Source organism: Arachis ipaensis, chromosome B9, assembly GCF_059453495.1.
Source record: "Arachis ipaensis isolate K30076 ecotype BB chromosome B9, ASM5945349v1, whole genome shotgun sequence".
Classification (NCBI taxonomy): Eukaryota; Viridiplantae; Streptophyta; class Magnoliopsida; order Fabales; family Fabaceae; genus Arachis; species Arachis ipaensis.
This window is the reverse complement of record NC_142444.1, coordinates 3,340,699-3,362,252: the sequence shown is the minus strand read 5'-3', so window position 1 is coordinate 3,362,252 and position 21,554 is coordinate 3,340,699. Positions and strand designations below refer to the sequence as shown.

Here is a 21,554-nt window from a genome sequence, read left to right as displayed (position 1 = left end):
TTTATAAGAAAAAAATAAAAATTCTGTTTAATTATAATAAACACATTATAATATAATTGTATAATAAAATTGTGAACAAAACAATTTAATATTAAAGTCTCAGTAAAAAATTTAACTATAAAATTAAAATTTTAATGAACAAATTATTACCTTAATATAACAAAAAATATTTGTTATGCCATTTATTACAAAATTATAAAAAGATGGCGAAATTTTATTAACAAAAAACTACAATACAATGCAATATAATTATTACCGTATTTAGATAATAAACTTTCAAAAGTCATCATTTGAAATAAATAATATTATTATTTTTTTTTCAGTAGGTTATATTTTATTAATTTTTGAAAAATAAAATATAAAGATGTTTAAAAGCTGGACAGCATAATAAAAGATGGAAATTTCTTAAAAATACTGCACTGAAGGTATTCATCCAACGGTGCGTGATCGAAAAACGAAAAAAAATCTTAAAGAGAAGTACATGTGCAAATAAATCTTTCGTTTGCGGGAGTACGTACTCCTCATCTAGCCCCCATGAGTTCGTCCATGCTCTGCTAAGGTTTCACTGCGCCGCCTCCATGATTACACCTTTCATTATCTTTTCTTCGTCAAAGTCTTTTCCATCTTCTTCTACTTTTTTCTTTTAATTTCTTTCCCACTTAGTTCCCTAATTTTCGTTTCCTCTCCCAATTCATTCCTCTTTTAATTCATTCCGTTTTCTAATTCACTCATGCCATATATCTTATTTCTCTCTAGAATCATTAAATACCAATTCTGATTTTTTCTACACCATGAACAACAAATCAAAGACTCAAAACTCTCATATAATTGATAGTGATCAGGAGGATGATTTGATCATTTTAGCTTATGAAGATGTTTTCGAAGGAATTCAAGCATGTACACGGAGCCTGTCCAAAAGGATTTTCTCAGATCGGATCTTTTCCGTAGGTACCATGGAAGGAGCTCTCTATGAAATATGGAATAAACCAAAAGGATTCAGAGTAGTCGAAAAATCCAGGAACCAGTTTTAATTTTTCTTTGAGAATGACTCTAATGTGACTCGAATTGAAAGGAGTTCGCCTTGGTTATTTAAGAGTTTTGTTATTCATGTTCGCAGATGAAAGCAGTCAATAAACATGGAGGATAATCACATCTCTTCTTTTCCTGTATGGGCACAATTTTGGGGATTGTCTGAACAATACAAAACGCTTGAGGTTGGCCGAAAATTGGGTGGGAAACTTGGTCAAATTGAAGATGTTGCTCTATTTGAAGTTAGAGGCAAAGATACACGCATAGTGAAGGATAAAGTGGAACTGAACGATAATAAAAGAGTGAGGGATACACTGAAATTGCTTGATCCTAATTAGAAAATGCTGAAAATTGGAGTACACTATGAACGTATAGGTATGTTCTATACTTATTGTGCAAAATTGGGGCATGAAACTAAGAATTACCAATTTTTTATTGATGATTCTGCCCAAAACAATATCAAGGAAGATAGAGTTGGTGAACGGCTTAAGGCAGATCAAGTCGGTAGGCATTTAACTGAAAAGAGAGCGTCCTTCAATCCTAACTAACCTCAGGATGGTACTATTCCAGCTCAACCGAAGAAAAAATCTCCACCTGCTTGGCTTTTGATAGTTTCTCGAAATTGAGTGTGCAAAATGATCAGAAAAAACAGAATAATGAAAAAATTGCTGCCAATTCGAGTTCTAGAGCAGAAAATGAGGGTGAATCAGAAAACACAAGTATGGCTGCTGATACTAATTCTTCTTCTAATGTTTTATTGGAGATATCCTATCCCAGTATCCCATGAATAATGTCCAACACAATAACAACGTCATATCCAAGTTTATAAAGGAGAACAAAAAGTCAAACCTGAAACAACTTGCCAGAAAGTCTGTGATAGGTTTCAAACGGAGGAGTGGAGGTAATGGTACTGAAGATATTTCAAAGAAAATTTGTCTCAATGATATTGTCTCTGATACTATGATGGTGGAAGGTGCCAGCCTTCAAGTGGCACCCAAAGAAATATGAAACTGCTCTCGTGGAATTGTTGGAGTTTGGGGAGACCCCTGATAATCCACAATCTTAAAGGGATTTGCAAATCCTACTCTCCCGATGTTGGTTTTATCTGTGAAACGAAAAATCAATCTCGAAAAGTTGAAGGAAAACTAAGATCTTGTGGTTTCAAGGAATAGTTTATTGTGGATCTGGATGGATTATCAGGGGGTTTGGCAATGGCATGGAGGGATAGTTGCACTGTTCAGATTTTACAGCATGGTAAATTCTTCATTGTGGCATTAGTTCTGACAGCTGGTTCTAATGATTCCTATGGTGTTCTAGGTGTTTATCTAAGTTCAAATGATCAACATAGAATGGCTCAGTTTGCTGAATTAACTTCAGTCACCCAACAGTTCAATGGAAAGGTTGTGTTAATAGGTGATTTTAATGCCATTTCTAATTGATTGGAGAAAGCAAGTGGGGGTGCTAAATCTTCTTCTTCTATTGAAACTTTTAACAGTTTTATTGATGATAATTCTCTGATTGATATTGGTATGGTGGGAAGACCATTCACTTGGTCAAATAGACGGAATGGTGATGAGTTGATACAGGAAAGACTTGACCGATTCCTGGTAGGAGTTGATTGGTAGCAACTCTATCCCAATGCAATGGTTCTTAGACTGTCAGAATCAGGGTCGGATCACTCCCATCTTCTCTTAGACTCTAATCCGAGAACTGAGAGATCTAAATGGCGATTCGAATTTCAAGAAAGATGCTGTTCCAATGATGAAATAAGGCAGATTGTTTGAGAGGTTTGGTACGAATAGATTGATGGTTCAACCATGTATATCCTAACTAAAAAAATAAAGCGTTGTCGGCATAAGATTGTCAGATGGCAGCTAGAACACAGATCTAATTCGAAGGTAGAGATTGATTTACTACGGTTTGAATTAGAGGAACTTCGTTTAGCAGGAATTCATGGGGGCGACATCATTTCAGAAATAGAGGACAAACTTAAAAAAGCATTGCAAAATGAGGAATCTTATTGGAAAGATAACTCTAGAGTCAAATGGCTTAAATCCGGCAATCAGAATACAACTTTCTTCCATCAGAAATTTCAGAAATCGAACCCGAAGGAATAAAATTTGGCAACTAACGGACAGTTATGGTGAAGTGGCTACTTTTGCTCCTTTTTCACTATTCTTATTTTTTTCACTAATTATGTGTCTCTCCCATTATAAGTGAAGTTGCTTAGGTGTCAAGCAAACAAAATCTGTTATTTTTATTTAAGCTTATACAGTTAGTTAGTTAATTAATTGTTGTTGTTGTGTAGTTGTGCAGGAACGAATGAGCTATAGTTCAAATGACATAGTCTCTTTGTACTCATTTAATTACGGATTCCGAGTCTCCTTATCTTTAGTAAAAAAAAAATTAACATTTAAAATTTAAGATAAATAAAATAATTTTTAAAAAATTAGACAATGTTGGCTAAAAGTTAACGGAATTCAAATGTTAGGCCGTCTATAGTAGAAAGTGTTACACTTTTTATGGAGTAGCATCCTTCTTTATTATCCACAATGTTAGTATTTCAGCAATATCATTCAAAAGATAAGCAACAACATCTATGTAACCATTTGAAAGATTAATGATAACATCTATCATAGGTCTATATGTTGATCGGCTTTGTACACAATAATTAACCCATTTTTTTCCTCAGCAAAAAGCATGAAACAGTTATGAATGAAGAGTAACTTTGCCCCTGCACTAATTAATTATCTAAATGTTCCTCAAATTGCCATATTTCATCTGCCATCCACATAAGATAATGTTAAACTATTTTCGGAGAAAATTTCTCTTGTGTTAGTATGCAATTGTTGTTGGTTTGTATCAACATTGATGAAGAATGCTGGCTGCTTTGGCTGAGCAAGTTGGATAGCATCATTTGACAAAAAAGAGACAACATCAACCATGGTGGGTCTATCTGTTGGAACGTCTTGCACACACAATAGGCCAATGTGGATACATCTCAATACTTCTTTAGGATTGCATGTTTCATTTAATCCATGGTCCATTAGATCTAGAGCTTTACCTTCATTCCATAACTTCCATGCCTGTAAGAAACTCAACATTGTTTATAAACTCTAAAATTGAGATAGTTGGAACTTGAATTTGATACACAAGAAGCTTTGAAGACTTACATGTCCAATGAGATTGAGTAGTGGAAAATCAGGGTTGTAAGAGGAGTTATTCTTTTTTGCACTGAGAATCTCTAGCAGCAATACGCCAAAGCTGAAAACGTCTACTTTTGGGGAGACGACGCCATTTAACATATACTCTGGAGACATGTAACCACTGAAAGTGATAACATACGTAAGTATGTCATAGCATTTGAGACTAAAAGAGAGGTTATCAATGATTTTGCATACTTACTGTGTTCCAACAATGCGGTTTGTTTTTTCTTCAGAACCTGTTAGTCCTAGTATTCTAGCCATGCCAAAATCCGATATCTTAGGTTTCATCTCATCGTCAAGTAATATGTTGCCGGCTTTCAAATCACGATGAATCACTTTTAGCCTTGAATACTTGTGAAGATATAATAGTCCTTGAGCAATGCCTTCTATGATGTTAAGCCGCTTTTCCCAATCCAAAACATTCCTTCTTTCTGCATCTATTTGAGAACATAATGCATACTAATAAGCAATAAAACTTGTTAGGATCATTCAAAAGTTAAGATAAAGAAGAAAGGCTACCAAATAAGTGCAAGTCTAAGCTTCTGTTGGACATGTACTCATAGACCAACATTCTCTCTTCTCTTTGGATGCAGAGCCCTATAAGCTTCACAAGATTAGTGTGCTGGAGTTTTGCAATGACTTTAGCTTCATTCTTAAACTCTGTTAACCCTTGCCCCGAACTTTTAGAGAGTCGCTTTATTGCAATTTCTTGTTGGCTTGTCAATCTACCCTGAAAGTGTCATGACAGTACTTACTTATGTAGATGGTTTCCAAACTTAATGCATCTAGGCAATACCATATAAACAGGTCCAAATCCTCCTTCACCAAGCTTATTTGAGCTTGAGAAATTGTTTGTAGCAGTGACCATGTTTTCAAAACTGAATATTTCAATCTCATCGCTTGCGTTAGCCTCTCTTTTAAACTTTTTTGCTATGTAATTCATCCTGGAGAGCATTGCAGCACCTCCAATGTCATGTATTAGCTTCCTTTGCCTGTTTCTTGTATCCACTAGTGAAATGAAAATGGAGTTACATAGTATTCTTACTCTACAACTCATCATAAGTTACTTAAGGATTAAAATTAGAAGGTATAAAGTGGTGACTACCTTCTGCTTTGTACTTCCTCCAACATACACAGCTCAAGTAGCAAATTAAACATATTGTAATGGCAGCTCCCACGCCAATAACTATCCTTATAACTGCAACTCATCAGAGGACAATATGCAGGTTGTGAAAGTAGTTATGGCAACAATTTGAATTTACTTTCGAAGATCAGAAAACTAGTGCAAAGAGACAACTGTGGATACTCCTCTAATCCTCTTCATCATTGCTTTTGTTTTTTTATTATCATAGTTGTTTTAGCTTATTTGATTTCTGCAGTTAGCAACTATTGATTTACTGGTGACTAAACAGTAAATTAAATAACGAATTTTGTTCTAAAAGTGTACTAACCTAGATGGCGTTTTCCATTAAATTAAATAATGAATAGTTATGGTTGTTTAATTAACCACTAGTTGTTGTTTGCTCACCTAGATGGCGTTTTCCATTTCCTGCATACCAACCACAAAAACCGAAAACATGAGATGGTAAATTTAGCAGATAAATAAAGCACCAAAGTTCTTCTAGAAGTGTAAAAGACTATAAACTGTAAAACACAAAGTGTTGTTAACCTGCATGAGGTTTGATGCTTTCCACAGGAATGGGTGTTTTCCCTTCTTTAATTTGTACAACCAACAAACAAAGAAAAAGTGAATTAAGCAGAAATGAATAACAACTTAGTTTTCTTCGAGACACAAAGTATACAACACTATAAACTATTGTGATCTTTCTATTAAACCGTTAAGTGCTATATACTAACCTGTGTGGGTTTTGTTCCTTTCAGCAGGTGTGGATGCTTGGTCTCCTGCATGACACCAACAAATAGAGAAAAAAAGTGAACTTCTTAGAACTAAACAACAACTTTTCTTCTTCAATAATGCATACAAACTGTGGTGGTGGTTGTGTCAAAGAGCAAGTGTTATTTGCTGACCTGTATCAAATTTGATGGAATCACTATATCTGCTCTTAACATCGCTGTATCTGTCCCACAACATTATGCCTCCATAATTAGATGAGTTCCTTATGATAGGAAGGACCTGAGAATTTAACAGATTTGCAGGAATATAGCCAGATGCAGCTTCATCAGAAGATGCTGGCAACCCCAGAAATATTTTCTTCACTTTCAAATTGCTCCATTGGTGCCATGCATTTATGAAGCCACTAGTACTGCTACTCACAAAATTGCATGGAGGATTGTTGTAGAATTGTACCGAAAGATAATCGAAATATCCACTACTAAAGGTAGAGTTCTCAGCACTAACAAGGGGGCATTGAGGAGCTGCACCTATAGACACATTTTGTGTTGAGTTGGACTTGAGATAACGCGCAAGGTCCATCCAGTATATTGAGTATCCATTATCACCTGGGTTAAATTCTATCCCATCTAACACTGCATCCCCAAGAGGGCGCGAAGATGACTTACCACCCAAGAAATTGTTCCAGAGATAATCAGAAACATTTTTAGCATCTTTAGAAGAAGTCAATTGGGATGTACTGGATACTCCTCCGATTGAGAGCATGACCTTGATCCCTTGCTTCTGGCAACTTTTGATATCTAAGCTAAGACCAGTGCACCCTTTTGAAGAAGGATTACAATGTCCTTCCAGGTTTAGTACCGGGGTTTCACCATTTCCAAATGTGGTAAGGAATGCTATGTTTACATAGGAGTACTTTCTTGATTCACATGTATTAGCAAGAGTTCCCTCATCACTATTTTGGCCCCAGTAAACACCAATATCATCAGCTTTTGTAGTGTTAATCAAGACCCAAAAAAGGAAGTAAATGAGCAATAGTACATAGGAAAGATGAAGATTAACTCTGACCATGTATGGTTTCTGTTTAGTCATCAAAATCAGACAAATAAAAAATTAAGGATGAGATGTCATTAAATTGCAGGAGATGAATTAGATTTCAACTTGGTATGTCTTGAAAATTGTGGTTGCTAAAATCAAAGCTCTTCAATCCACAGAACCTGTTCTGCAATATATAACAAAACATTAGGCAAAAAGAACTCATTGCAATTTGTCAAAAGGTCCATATCTTTTATTGGCAACTAATAGAGTTATACTGCAATATTTTCCCTTTCTAGGCAGAGTCTTCATCAGGGACATTTCTATATTGTAAAGTGATCAAACCTTTGATAATTCTAATCAAAGTTAATCAATTTATCACTGACTTAGTAAACAAACGTATAACTATTTCTAGATAAGCAACTTCTGAAACACAAAAACTGAAAAAGACTGAAACACTTCTTATATTAATTAATTAAGCTCTAAGCAAGAAAAACAACAAAGCTCTTTCTCTTTAATTCATGATGAGATGCAAGCATAGTCAACATCCTCAATAGGTAATAAGAGAAATGCAAGAAAAGAAAAAACTTGAGTTTATGCTGAAGAATAATTGAAGTGAATCTGTGAAATTTAGGGATTGAAGAATCACGGTACCTTTACTTGGTTGACAATGGTTGAAGCTTTCGCGGCAAAACTAAGAAGGATCTGAATCGCTAATACCAGAAACCACAAAGTCTCAACACACCGCACTTTGACTTTACGCGCAAACCACTTCTATGAACTATGATCTGGAAAATCATGTTCATAATTGGACCCGTTCTTTGACTTTTTTAGGTCAAATTGGGATTGGAATGTCAATGTCTCCGTGCCGTCAATTTAGACAAAAAATTCAACACGTAAATCACCAAATTTACGAGAAAACTTTTGCCTTTTAAGCTGGTTTTTGAAGTTTAGTTACTATTCTATTCAATTCGTAATCTGTGTAGTCTAACAACTAATAATCATAATCATAGATACTAGGTTCTTCTGTGTTTTTTAAGTTGCTTCAGGATGCAAATTAGATTAATGATTAGTACCAAATCATGAATTTAAAAAAAGAAATTAACTACTAGAGGTCTTATGCTCAAAGTCAAAGCAAAAACATACTGAGTTGTCGTGTGTTTTTCAAAATGTTACGCATTTATTTCTTGAAAGAAGAATGTTTCTGTACTGATAAGCGATAACCAAAGAGGCAAAGACAGATTTTCATGGTTGATATTCTGATTGTTATAGATACAATTATGTTATCTTTTTTTTTATGCTTAAATTTTTAGGATGAATGATTTTATGACATAATATCAAATTTTTATATCTAAAAAGTCAAAAATATTCTATCTCTAATAATTATTTATATTGTCTCTTTTATCTATTTAAATTTTTGAAATGAATAATTTAATAATACTGATATAAGCTTTTAAATTTAAGTATAAATATTCTTTGGGTACGACCCTTCTCCATATTCTTAATTTATCAGATTATTTTATATATGTAAATTATGATCATTCTTACATTCTACGTGTGGTTATGAACTATGGTGGATAGTATTTTGTAAATTTTTTATACTTTTTATTTGCAATACTGTTAGGCAAATATATTATGATTGTTGAGATTAAGATAACAAATTTTTAAGTTGCGAAATAGATCGTAATTTTTAGTATTTTTGAATCTTTGAATTAATTTTAAAATTCAGATATTGCAAGGATTACAATGTGTTAGTTATATTCTTTAATTTGTATTACTGTTTTGTCTTTTTTTTAATTTAGCATGTGTCAAGTTAAGACTCCGGAGAACCGAAAGCATGAAAGAAATTAGTAATTGAGTATTATTAAATTAAATTTAATATGATGGTTGAAGATAAAGTATGATTATCTATCTGTATATAGGTCCTTTTTTTAATCATTACTATCCTAAAAGCTGAAGCAAAAATGAAGGATATGTAATTGAAAGTCATTTTGAATTCCACTATAGTCAAGTATGATGGTTTATAATGTTTTGAATTGATCTAAAATCTAACATATATCACCTCTGTGTGATGTAATATAATGTAAATGTATCTCTAAGGCTTCTAAAACTATATAGTTATCTTTGATCAGTTTCTTAAACTTAAGTTTAGTATTATCAAATTATAATGTCTTTTTATTTGGTTTGGTCTTTGTGTGTTGTTGTTGTTGTTATTATTATTATTATTATTATTATTATTATTATTATTATTATTATTATTATTATTATTATTATTATTATTATTATTATTATTATTCATTGAATCTTTTCTATATCAATTATCATATGACAAGATTAGAATATGATTTTTTTTTTTCAAATACTATTTAACGAGTTATAATTCAAATGGCATAATTTTTTAGACAATTTACATAAATAATTTTTTGTCTTTTAAATTTACGCAATTGCATTATATTCTTTCAAATATGAAGACGCAAATACATTGTTTCATATATTTACGTCAACACATAATCCGCTACAACCAGCCGCGGATTACATACAAATGGGGAAACACAGAAACCGCTAGAGGCTGTCGCCATTTCTATTTATTAATGCTTGGCCAATAGCGATTTATGTGTATTGGGAGACGTACGTAAACCACTAGAGGCTATAGCGGTTTAGGTGGAGAATGAATGCCTACATAAATTATAATCCCGTATTCACACATATCTTAATCTATCTTTATCTAATTCTAATCATTATTATTCCTATCATTTTACTTTAAATTATATTCATTAATATTAATTAAGAATATTATTACTATTTAAAGTTTATTTCTAACAAATAATATTACTATTCAAAATCTAATAATAAACAACAATAATTTTTTCATTTCTAATCTAACATGAAATTTTTTAAATTAAGTAAAAATTAATGAACTAACCTCCTTATTAATGTGTCTATTAAATTAGATGAAATCGTCTAGTCAATAAAAACGATCTATTTTATTTAAGATTCTACTTTCACACGATAATCGTATAAGTTCTTTTAAAATATTTTAAAAGAAAATATTTAAAATGGTATTTCGTCACTAAGAACCACAAACTTAAATTAAAGTTCTCTCCTCCTATTAGTTCAATACAAGGTTAGGTGAATTAATGTAACCCCTTCTCAAGTTAGTTAGCTGAGAGTAGAAAGAAATTATAGCTTCACGTAAGTAATAGGAACCTGCCACAAACAACTCTTTCCCTTCTATACTAATTTGTGACAGGATGTCGTTAATAATTCTAACCCTTCTAAATTATTTTTAGCTTTAAAAAATTATTTGTGATTTGTTGATTTAAATAATATGATATAAAATTCAACAAATTACATTTAAAAACTCATTTCGTACTAGCTTGCAGCAAATTATATAAAAATAAATCAAGAAATAAATATATCAAACTTTAGGACAATTGATTAATTTTGAGTTGAAAATATTTTATTTATAACATTTGTTTATTATTTTGTTTACAATATTCAAACAATATAACATGTTTAGGATGCTAATTATTTTTTATATCATAGATAAAACTGTGTAATACATTAATATAAATTTAAATTGGTGTATTCCACAAGTATAATATATAATATAAATTGCGAGTACCAATTTATATGACAAAAGAATTTATAATTTTACAATTTTATAAATTATAATTCTTTTAAATTAAAAGATTTAAAGAGTAAAGTATCGTTTTTGTCCCCAACGTTTGGAGTAAGTCCCAAAGTTATTCCTAACGTTTCAATCGTCCTATTTAAGTCCCTAACGTTTCAATCGTCCTATTTAAGTCCCTAACGTTTCAATCGTCCTATTTAAGTCCCTAACGTTTTAAAACTGACTCAATGTTGTCCTGCCGGGATCCGTTAACAAAATTGACGGCGAGACAAAATTGAGACGATTTTGAAACGTTAGGGACTTAAATAGGACGAAAACATTGAGGACAAAAATGATACATAGAAATAAATTTTAATTTTATCCTTCAATAATATCAATTTTTTAGTATACATAGTGTTCAGTTATTTTTTAGTCACATCTAAATAAATTACACTTAATCATATACTTTCATTTTAAATAAATTATTTTTTTTATTTTACTCTTAAAAATTTTTAGTTATCATGAAATGTTTGTAGAATGACTACTATATAAACTTGCAGAAAAGAAAAAAAAAATATATATACAATAAAATATAAATTATACCTTTTGTCTCTAATGTATCAATATTTTTTAAAATTATAAAAAAATAAATTTATTTAAAATGAAAATAATGTGATTAGTGTAATTTATTTAGATGTAATTAAAAAATAATTAAATACTATGTACAGTAAAAAAATAATATTATTGAAAGATAAAATTAAATTAAAATTTATTTTTATATATCGTTTTTGTCCCTAACGTTTCAAAATCGTCTCAATTTTGTCCCGCCGTCAATTCTGTTAACGAATCCCTAACGGCAGGACAACATTGAGTCAATTTTGAAACGTTAGGACTTAAATAGGACGATTGAAACATTAGGGACAACTTTAGAACTTACCCCAAATGTTGAGGACAAAAACGATACTTTACTTAAGATTTAAATTATGACTTACAATTTTTAATTATTTTTTGTTTTATTTAAAATCATAATTCATCATTTTTAATTATCTTTTTTAATTTTTTTTATCTTATTTAAAATCATTACATTTGTTTTTATCCTACATGCTTCTTGTATCATTATATTATATAATAATATTAACCAAAATTGTATTAAACCGCTGCTGCCTCCAGCGGTTTACGCACGTCTCCCAATACACATAAATCGCTACTACGAGAAGCGGTTTATGGCCAAGCATCAATAAACAGAAATTGCGACAGCCCTCTAGCGGTTTCTGTATTCTCCCATTTGCATGTAATTCATTGCTGGCTATAGCTGATTATGTGTTTACGTAAACCGCTATTGCCAACAGTGGTTTCTATAGATATGAAACAATGTATTTACGTCTTCATATTTGAAAGAATGCAATTGCGTAAATTTAAAGGACAAACAATTTATTTATGTAAATTATCCTAATTTTTTCATTTTCACCTAGAGATTTTGAATTTGAGTCAAAATTCTTAACTTAAAATATATATATAATATAAAAACATCTCTTATCAAATGGTCCTTATACTTTTCTAGCATTAGCACAAAATCTAAATTTGAATAGTGAAAAAAAAATCTCACTAATCAGTAATCACTTATCACTCATGTGATTTACCTTTCTTCATGTATAGTGATAACTCATATTCAACCTTTTAAAAGTCAAAACAGCTTCATATGATAGTAGTTAGTTTTCATAAAAAGCAATGGGCTCTCCCAAACCAATAGCCACATAGCAAACAGTTTTTACCATTTTTCTCCCAACAAAACTGAAGAAACATTAATTATTTAATTAGCCAAATAGTGTAAGCTTTTTTTGCCTCTTCACCTGAATAAATGTGGCATGTTATGCATTGCACCCACAGTTTTTATCAGGTGAAATTATCCTGGCATGTAGTTTGAAATTAACAAATCAACTAAACTAATTAAAGTGAAGATCCCAAACTATGGGGACTGTGTATTCTTCTTTTCTTTTGTTTTTTAAATCATCTAAAAGGTACATCTAAAAGTACATAGTAGTATAAAAGATTAAAAGTATCTAAAACAAGCAAATAGAAGAAGAAAAACAAGTGGCGGATAATGGAACTGATCTCAAATCTCAAACATTGTAATCTGCAAGGGCATTTAAAAATGCTGAAACAAAGGTATGCATATAATATATATATATTTCTTCAACATATGTTAATGATGTTATTATAATACCATCTGCAAGTAGGGTGGTAAACCGGTTTAAACTCGCCAAATCGGTTTGCGTAATCCGTAAAAAAAAGTGGGTTGGTCTGAAAAATTAAGACCGTCAAATAGCAAAAGTCCGCATAACGCACACCGCTTAAACCGCGGATTTTAGCGGGATGGAACAGACTTTTTCTCCGGGCTTAGTATTTTTTTTTTAGCGAAAGAGTATTTTTACAATTTTTTAGTCAAAATCCAATTTCCCCCGACCCAACTTACAAAACAAGAAAATGAACATGAAAATGGAATGTTTTGAATTATGTTTATTATATTTTGGAGACAATATTTATAATCATATTTTAGATTATGTTTATTTTGCTTTGAAAATAATATTTATAATTATGTTTATTAGATATTTATAATTATAAAGACTTTAATGTTTATGAATATAAAAATTATAAATTTTTTTATACTTTTAGAAATTATAAATTTATTAAATTAATTATAAAATTATATATATTATTTAATAGTTAATAATAAAAAAAAAGAGAGTAGGACAAAATTTTAAGATCGTCTTATTAGACGGGACAGCACAGGCCAGCCCGCCAAAAAACAGACTTTTAGCAAGGCGAGGCGAACTTTTTCGCTTGCCACACGCCCACACGTATATGCAAGAGAAGTATTTTATTATAATTCAAGTCATGTATTTTTTTTTTCTTTTTTAAATTATTTATCTTGATTTTTGGTCCATGACCAGGGTATTTATTTTCTTATAACAATAACTAATTTCTCGTTAATTTGTAAGCGCATTGATAAAGCAACAACCAACTTGAAATTTTAAATTAACTTAAGAGGAATGCTAGGGTCAGCAATTTTTAGTGTTTTGTAACCATCAATTGGTCATTAATAATATTTTTAATAGTGTGAGATTACATCTAATAGTAGGAGATCACTCACTTTTGTTTTGATAATTAAGTGCTGGCTAGAAAACACAAAAGTTGCTGGCTCTATACTTTTCCTTAACTTAATTCTACTACATGAAATTAATACATAATGATAAATATTAAATTTAAACCACTTGAACTAATCAAATATTAGCTTTTCAAAGATGTTTAACATTTATACGCTAATATGCATATTTTTAAGTCATTTTCAAATCGTTTTTAATATTTGATTTCTTTATCAAAGGTGGGAAAAAGTTACACCTGAAAGACTTTTAATCATGCTGTGATTTTTTTTTTTTATTTGTTTAATTTCAGCTCATAGTGGACCATTGAACTTCAATAAAAGGAAAAAGATCAGACATACTTCCTCGTCGACTCGTCGTCCATAAATACTAATCATTTTATTAGTTAAAAAAAATTCTTTAATATATTTCTCACTCTCATATTTAAATAATGAATGACTGAATGACAATTGAACAATTCTTAAATATATTATCAACATAATATTAATTACAAAAAATAATAAAAAAGTATTTTAATAAATTTTAGAATCAAGTATCAACCTTGATTTTGTGCTTTTGTAGAATAACACCTATACAAATGATTAAGTGACAAATAACATGAACCAAAATTCGAAAAGAATATCATATACTAACAATTTTTTTTAAATGTCTTTTTGTTATTTTCTGTTTTGTTTATACATATTAACATATAGTAAAGTATTTTGGATCCGATTTTTGGGTCCTTTCTCGGAATCGCCATCGAATTTGACAATTTTAAGATTGGGCCATCTTTACGGTCTAAAAACGGATTAATAACTTTTAATATTTTAACCCAATATTCAAATTCAAATCTATTTCTTATCTTACATAAACAAAGATAAGATAAGATAACTATTACAAGCTATATAAAGAAAAAGTCAAAAATCCTCTCAAATACTCACTCATTCATCACATACACACTTCTTAAATTTATTCTAACTTTAGTATCAGAGTATTTTTAAAGGTACCACCCCACTACTTCAGAATTCGAATCGCGCCATCATCTGGATCCGCAAATTTCCAATTTCTTACCCAACCAGTACGAATAACTTCCTATACACAAGGCATTTTTATTTTTGTACTTAAACAACTTGCATTGTGTGGTGAGGCTAGTGTCAAATATGAAAGCCTCATATACTATATCTTTAGATTTGGGTGTTAATGGAGACAATGAAATAAGAACCCTCAAGTAGAATGGAGTTAGTATGTAAGAGAGTTATATTATTATTATTATTATTATTATTATTATTATTATTATTATTATTTCTTACATTGTTGGTTGGTTATCAAGTTAAGACTATTAATGATTTTTTATTATTTTAATAAATTAAAAATTAATTCGTGGCAGTCTAAGTTCTACTTAAATTGATATATACATAAGGTATGATTTAAATTTTTTATATTTTTTTTAACAATAAATTTTTAATACTTATTTAAATGGAATAAGTGTGGGATTTTAATTTTGACTTGTATATATAATAACCTATTGAACAATGATAAATTTTTAAATAAAATTTAATTTTATAGCCGATATCCCGCGTCCTCCGATGGGTTGTTGTATGCATAAGGTAAAATTTGGACTCTCAATACTTGTTTAAGCGAACTAGTAAACTAACTACTAGACCAACCCAACTAGAATTGTAAAATAGGAGTTACTATGTTAAAAAAAAATTGAATATTCTATTTCGATAAGCCCTATGTTGGCAGCAACGAGGCCCAATTGTTGGCTTCACTCTTCCCCACACTCTCTCAACCCATTTTTGTTTTCTCTATATAAATTCTTGGCCACATTAGAGCACTCTAAAGTTTCCCACCCCAACACAGCAACACTTAACATTCTAACACTAAGCTTCTTCTTTGTTTTTTCTTTTTTATTTCTAATTTCTCTTTATCATTTTTCGGTTTTGTATTACAATTTGATTAATTAGATACATTTTTCAGGTGAAGTTGAAGGATACAATTTTTATCTTTCACTACTACTCTTCTCCCCTTATTCATAAGCATTATTGTGCTTCTTTCTCTTCCTCTACCATTCTTCTTCTCTTTGCTTTGATTTGGTGTCACCAAGTAGAAATTCATCAATTCCACATTATGATGAATTAATATATAAGACAACAATCACCATGGTATGTTAATGTTATAAATAAACTTCTTATAATTATTACTACAAATGTTATTATTATTATAGAATTAATTGAATTAAATTAAATAACATCCTATGTCTTAATTTATATATGTGCAGATTCTAATGGCAAGAATGATGCGGTCACTAGTGAAGCTAGCAAGATCACTAATGTGTGAACCAACATCAACACTCACAACCATTCTCTATTATGGGAACCTACTTCCAAGAAACCTTAACAACAACTTGAACCGGTTGGTCCGACCGGAATTCCTTCACCAAGAGAACCATTTCTTCCATTTTCTCATCGCTATATTAAGGTGTGTTTGGTAGTAGTTATTACTAGTAGCTTGGTCAGAGTTAAAATTAGGCCATGTTAGGTTGGGGTTCAGGTGTTTCATAAAGCAAGGAAATTAAAGGATACGGTCTCATCATAAGGTTAAGAACTTAAGACAAAAAACGAATTTAATTATTTGAGGAAACCAATTAGTAATGCATTTACTTTTTGAGGCACTCCATGTGGTAGCACAGTGTCTTAGTAAGAATTTTGGGAGCAACAAAATCATGCATCATATGTACTCATCAAATCAATAGATCAATGTGCACTTAATTCAACTAGAAAATGATTTTTTTGATTTTTCACGGTATCTCCTAATCCGACAGGCCAAAGAATAATTCGCTGCGACATTGAGCTATATTTAAAAGTTTGTCGTTGGCCAATAAATTGCCACAAACACAAACCGAGATTCGAACCCCGACAAACTAGTGAACTAACTACTAGACTAACCTAATTCGATTTCAACTAAAAAATTATGAGTTTGTTTGAATTTGAAAAATCATGAACCTATGTTGGGTTTAACATTTTTTAATTTATACAACTCATTCAATTAATTTAATCTTATAAGGCGCATACATATATAATATAATTAATATAATAGAATAATCAAATTTATTTATAATAGTATGATCAAATTTTTTTATGAATATTAACATGGATTTTTGAATAGTGACTAATTAATATGGTTGATTTTTTTTAAAATTTATGTAATATAATTGATTTTTTATTTAATAAATAATTATCTCAAATATATATAACCAAAATATAATTTTTTAAATATTAGACCCATGAAATCTACCCAATCAAATCTACCGATAAATATATTAGATTGGTTAGAATAAGGTTGAAAAAAAATATATAGCAAAACTTATCAAATCTAATCCATTAATTAAACAAATAGATTAGTTAAAAAAAAATTTCTTCAACGACCCACCTGAAGAACACCCTAAATTTCCTAATCGATATTTCCAATAAATTTATAATAATAACTAGCTGCTACCACCTCCATTTAAAAAAAAAAGGCTTAAACGTATATAATTATCAAAAAAAGTTCATATAGACATATACCCTCGGATCATAACTAGAAATCTCGACGATAGTTACTAGATTATTTTTTTTTTCGGAAAATGTTTGGTAATAAAAAAAAATAACCAAAAACAACATAATTTATCTTATTTAATATTTATTAATTGTTACGACAATTAATGAATGCTAAATAAAATAAGTTTTGACGGTTTTTTTTGTCTCCGTAACATTACCATTTTTTTCATTGGAAATCATAGTTAATTTTAAAGCGAGTACAAAAATCTGATTAATTTATGAAATTTTAAAATTACGTCAAAATATGTAAAAACATTAAAATCATGCTTATGATGTATAGTTCTGGGCCTTGGTGGGTTTTTTATTGGGTTCATTTAAAGGACCGAGTGACCAACTTGAACGTTGAGCCCAAAATCATAAACAAAATATTCCTCAACTTTACTAGATTGCTCTGTCCAATATTAACCACAAAAAAAAAAAAAAAAAAAAGATTGCTCTGTCCAAATACAAAAACTTGACTAGATTATTGAGAGACTCTGCCTAATATTGACCAATGAACAAGGACTGCAACTTATTTTAGTTTGTAGGCTAAAATAACTTATAGTTTTTTAAATATTTCATGTTACTTAAAGTCGAATTTGCTACTTAAAATATTTTAAAATTTAAAATTATAATTTAATAAGTAGAAAAATATAACTAAATTGAGTTAATTTAGACTCTAGTTGTTAGTTCACTAATCCTAATAATATATTGGTCAATCATAAACTCTTAAATAGAATTTCAATTTTCGTCTTTAATCTGTCGGTTAGTAAATACCGTAAAAAAATAAAAAATTAAATAAAAAAATATAATAAAATAATAGAAACACAATTTTATGACATTAAATTAAGTATATATAAATATTCTTTTAATTAAACAATATAATTGCGGTCCAATAAGAAAATCATTCATGAGCAATAACTTTTCATGAGTAGCAAGAGAGAAGTACTTTAATTTCATTAACACACCAAATTTTATTATTTTAATTTTGCTTATATATACATCCCAAAACGCATTGAGATTGGTAGATAGATTAAGCATCGTTATATTGAGAAGGGGCCGCCAATGGTTTGATAAATAATGGCAAAATTAAGCATGGCAAAGTTTTTTTCACTTTTTCTTTTGGTTTCAGGTTTGTTCACATACATATCTAATATCTTGATTCATATATCATGCATGTTAATATGTTCTTGTCCTAGTTTTATTAAAGAAAAAATGGTAACATTTACATGAAATGTGTTATTTATAAGAGTAATTGATGAATCGTAGTGTGTTTGCGGTGTTGTATGTGTCAGTGATGAGAAGTGAAGTGGGTGTGGGTCAAAGACTTGCTATTGAATGTCGGCGTCAGTTTTGGTACAGGGATAACTGCGTACGTGAAGATTGCCAGCAGCTTTGTCTAAGGTTTTCTGAACCTGCAGCAGTAGCTGTATCGTCTGAGTGCCCGGCATCTCACACTTGTTTTTGCCAATATTGGTGCTTGGACAAATAATAATAATAATAATAATAATAATAATAATAATAATAATAATACTCACCATACGAAGGTATAACTTGAAAAATATTAAGATATTGATAAATATGATATGTATGTGGCGGAATTAGACTAAATCGCCAAAAATAAATTTTGTAATATATGAAAAAGATTAAATTAAACATTTTAAGGGACTAAATTATTATTGTTATTATTAATTCATTTGAAATACCATAAACGATTCCTATTAATTCTCAATTACAAATTCTTCTTAAATGTTTTGAAAATAAATATGATTCAACAACAATAAAAGCATTACATGCAAGAAACATAAATCTCTTTCTTTTGTGGGTTAAAACTCTCTTTCTTTTCACTAAGACGATCATAAATTGCAAAACATCAAGAAAATCTTTACACTACGTGGTTTCCAAAGGGTTTGGGCGCGAAACCAATGCACCGTCGTTTAAGTAGTGTCCACCATGTCATACAATTGCGCTAGATCAGTATTCCAGTGACGAATAAGATGATCGCAGGGACAAGGCGGAGCCACGATTACAAATTTAGGGATTCTAATTGGGGCCAACAAAATTGTGAGGGATCATTCTGAACATCAACCCATATTTCAGGGACCAAATTGAGATTTAACTCATGAAAGAGAGAAGGAAAAAGATGGGTGGAGGTAGCGATAGGACTAGCAGGGTTAAAGTGACAAATTTGTGTGTGTTTAGATTAGCATTTGTCAAACTGGAGTTTGAATGAGAGTGATTTTGTAGAATTGATTTTGGATAGAAGTGAGTCTATGCCAACATGATTTATGTTTGGCAATTTTATACTAAAATTGATTTTGATAAAATTAATATTGTTTAGATAATATTAGTTAAAATCACTTTTAGATAGATAATTAGTTAATTATTAAAAAAATATAATATTAAATTATAATGTTATTTTTTTTAGTATATTTAATTTTTTTAGTATATTTTTTATATAGTATTTTTTATATCTATTTTAGCATGTTATAATTTTTATTATTATAATAAAAATTAATTAAAAAAATAAAATATAAAGAATATTAAAAATTGATAAAAAAAATTTAAAAATTTAAAATGACTTGAAACAAATTTAAAAATTTTTTTGGAAAAAACTATTAAAACCAATAATGATCATCAAAGTAAACACACATTTAAGTGAACGCAGAAGTAACAATTTCTTGCTTCAATTAAACATGATTTTAGGTTGCAAAATCAATTATGCATTTAGAGGAAAAAAGTTGCTAAACATAAAAAACAGCGTTCAAAAAATTTAAACGCACTCTTATCCTTTTCAATGCGTTTGCCAAACACACCAAGTCTAGAGACAACAGAGGCAGGTTTGTCTTGCACGTAACTTGAATTATCAGGTATCAATGTGCATGCCTAAAGTAGGTATTAGGGTTAAGTACTTTTTTCGCCCTTAACCTCTTGGGTGAAAATCAAAATCATTCCCAACCTTTTTTTGTTATTAAAATTATTCTCAACATTACAAAACGCTATTAAATCATCCTTTTTATATAGAATATTAGTACTCGCATGTTGCAAACTCGCAGCAATGGCGACAAGCCGACAACGATAGGAGCTTTTGTCTGACGATATAGCAAGGAAACGCCTGAGGCTGTGACTTTGTGAAGAATAGTTGTGTTGTGTTCTGGAAATTTCATCACTCAATTGTTTAAACCTCTTTCTGAACCCTATCTATATTTTGAAACCTTCTGATTAGCATCGCAACAACGATTCTGTCAAAAACCACATTTTTTACCCACCTTAAAGCCGTCGTGATACTGCACAAGCACCACCATCCTCCATCCTCCATCCTCCACGGTCTCTCCCCGCCTTCTCTGATTCTTCTCCCTAAAAGAAGCTGGCGCCGACGCAAGCACCAACTCTGCATAGAGGCTCCTTTCTCCGCCCTCAACCGTTCCCAACATCAACAATAGCAAACTCATAAATCGCAATTTCTTTCGTACTACTTGAACCCTAACAACTCCAAACTACCCCAATTTTTTTAGGGCCTGATTAGGGTCAAGACCTTCACGAATTGTTCCTTGTTTTATACTTGCAGTGAAGGTGGTGGTGTTATTGTTGCGACAGTGATGATTGTGGATTGTATGAGAATGTTAATTGGGGGTGGCGGTGCATGACAGGTGACCATGGGGTGAAGATAGAGATGGTGCAAAATTAGTGATAGGTAATAAATCTTGTGAAGAAGATGATGATGGAAGTATAGTGGTGGTGGTAATGGTAATGGTGATGATGACAGTGATGGTGGTGAAGGAAATGAGATGGTGATGAGGAATGGTGTTTAAGTTGAGAGAGAACAGAAAAGGAAGAACAATGGACTAGGTTGAAATTTTTTTAAAAAAAAAAAATTTATAATTATTAGAAGGGTAAAATCATCCATAAATTAATGTTTTGTACGAAAAGGATGATTTTAAAACGATTTGTAATATTGAAGATGATATTAATTAAAAAAAAAATGGAGATGATTTTGATTTTAACCCAAGACATTAGAGACGAAAAAAGTACTTATCCCTAAATATTATATATATGATTTTGATTCTACAAAGTTGAAAATTCGTTTTTTTTTTTTTTGTT

At 30.4% G+C, this 21,554-nt stretch overlaps 1 protein-coding gene and 1 long non-coding RNA gene across 3 annotated transcripts; one reads left to right on the top strand and one right to left on the bottom strand.

The window, feature by feature from the left end:
* Positions 1-3,613: 3,613 nt before the first annotated feature.
* On the bottom strand, positions 3,614-8,272 carry LOC107617581 (acidic endochitinase). Of its 2 annotated transcripts, XM_021110892.2 has the most exons (11): positions 7,777-8,269; positions 6,264-7,309; positions 6,093-6,137; positions 5,905-5,949; positions 5,764-5,784; positions 5,341-5,433; positions 5,032-5,243; positions 4,755-4,965; positions 4,435-4,672; positions 4,203-4,356; positions 3,614-4,115 (listed from the first exon to the last, which is right to left on the bottom strand). In XM_021110892.2, the coding sequence occupies exons 2-11, from the start codon at positions 7,177-7,179 to the stop codon at positions 3,807-3,809; spliced, it is 2,244 nt and encodes a 747-aa protein (XP_020966551.1). In that variant the 5' UTR covers positions 7,180-7,309; positions 7,777-8,269; the 3' UTR covers positions 3,614-3,806. The 2 variants fall into 2 exon arrangements, with proteins under 2 accessions (XP_020966551.1, XP_088354347.1); XM_088498221.1 differs by lacking the exons at positions 3,614-4,115; positions 4,203-4,356; positions 4,435-4,672 and having other exon boundaries at positions 4,822-5,243; positions 6,264-7,304; positions 7,777-8,272.
* A 7,451-nt stretch (positions 8,273-15,723) lies between these two features.
* LOC107617582 (uncharacterized) lies at positions 15,724-16,659 on the top strand. The gene is made up of 2 exons (XR_001614983.3): positions 15,724-16,040; positions 16,157-16,659. It is a non-coding gene; the product is annotated as an uncharacterized LOC107617582 (long non-coding RNA).
* The last annotated feature ends 4,895 nt before the right edge of the window (positions 16,660-21,554 follow it).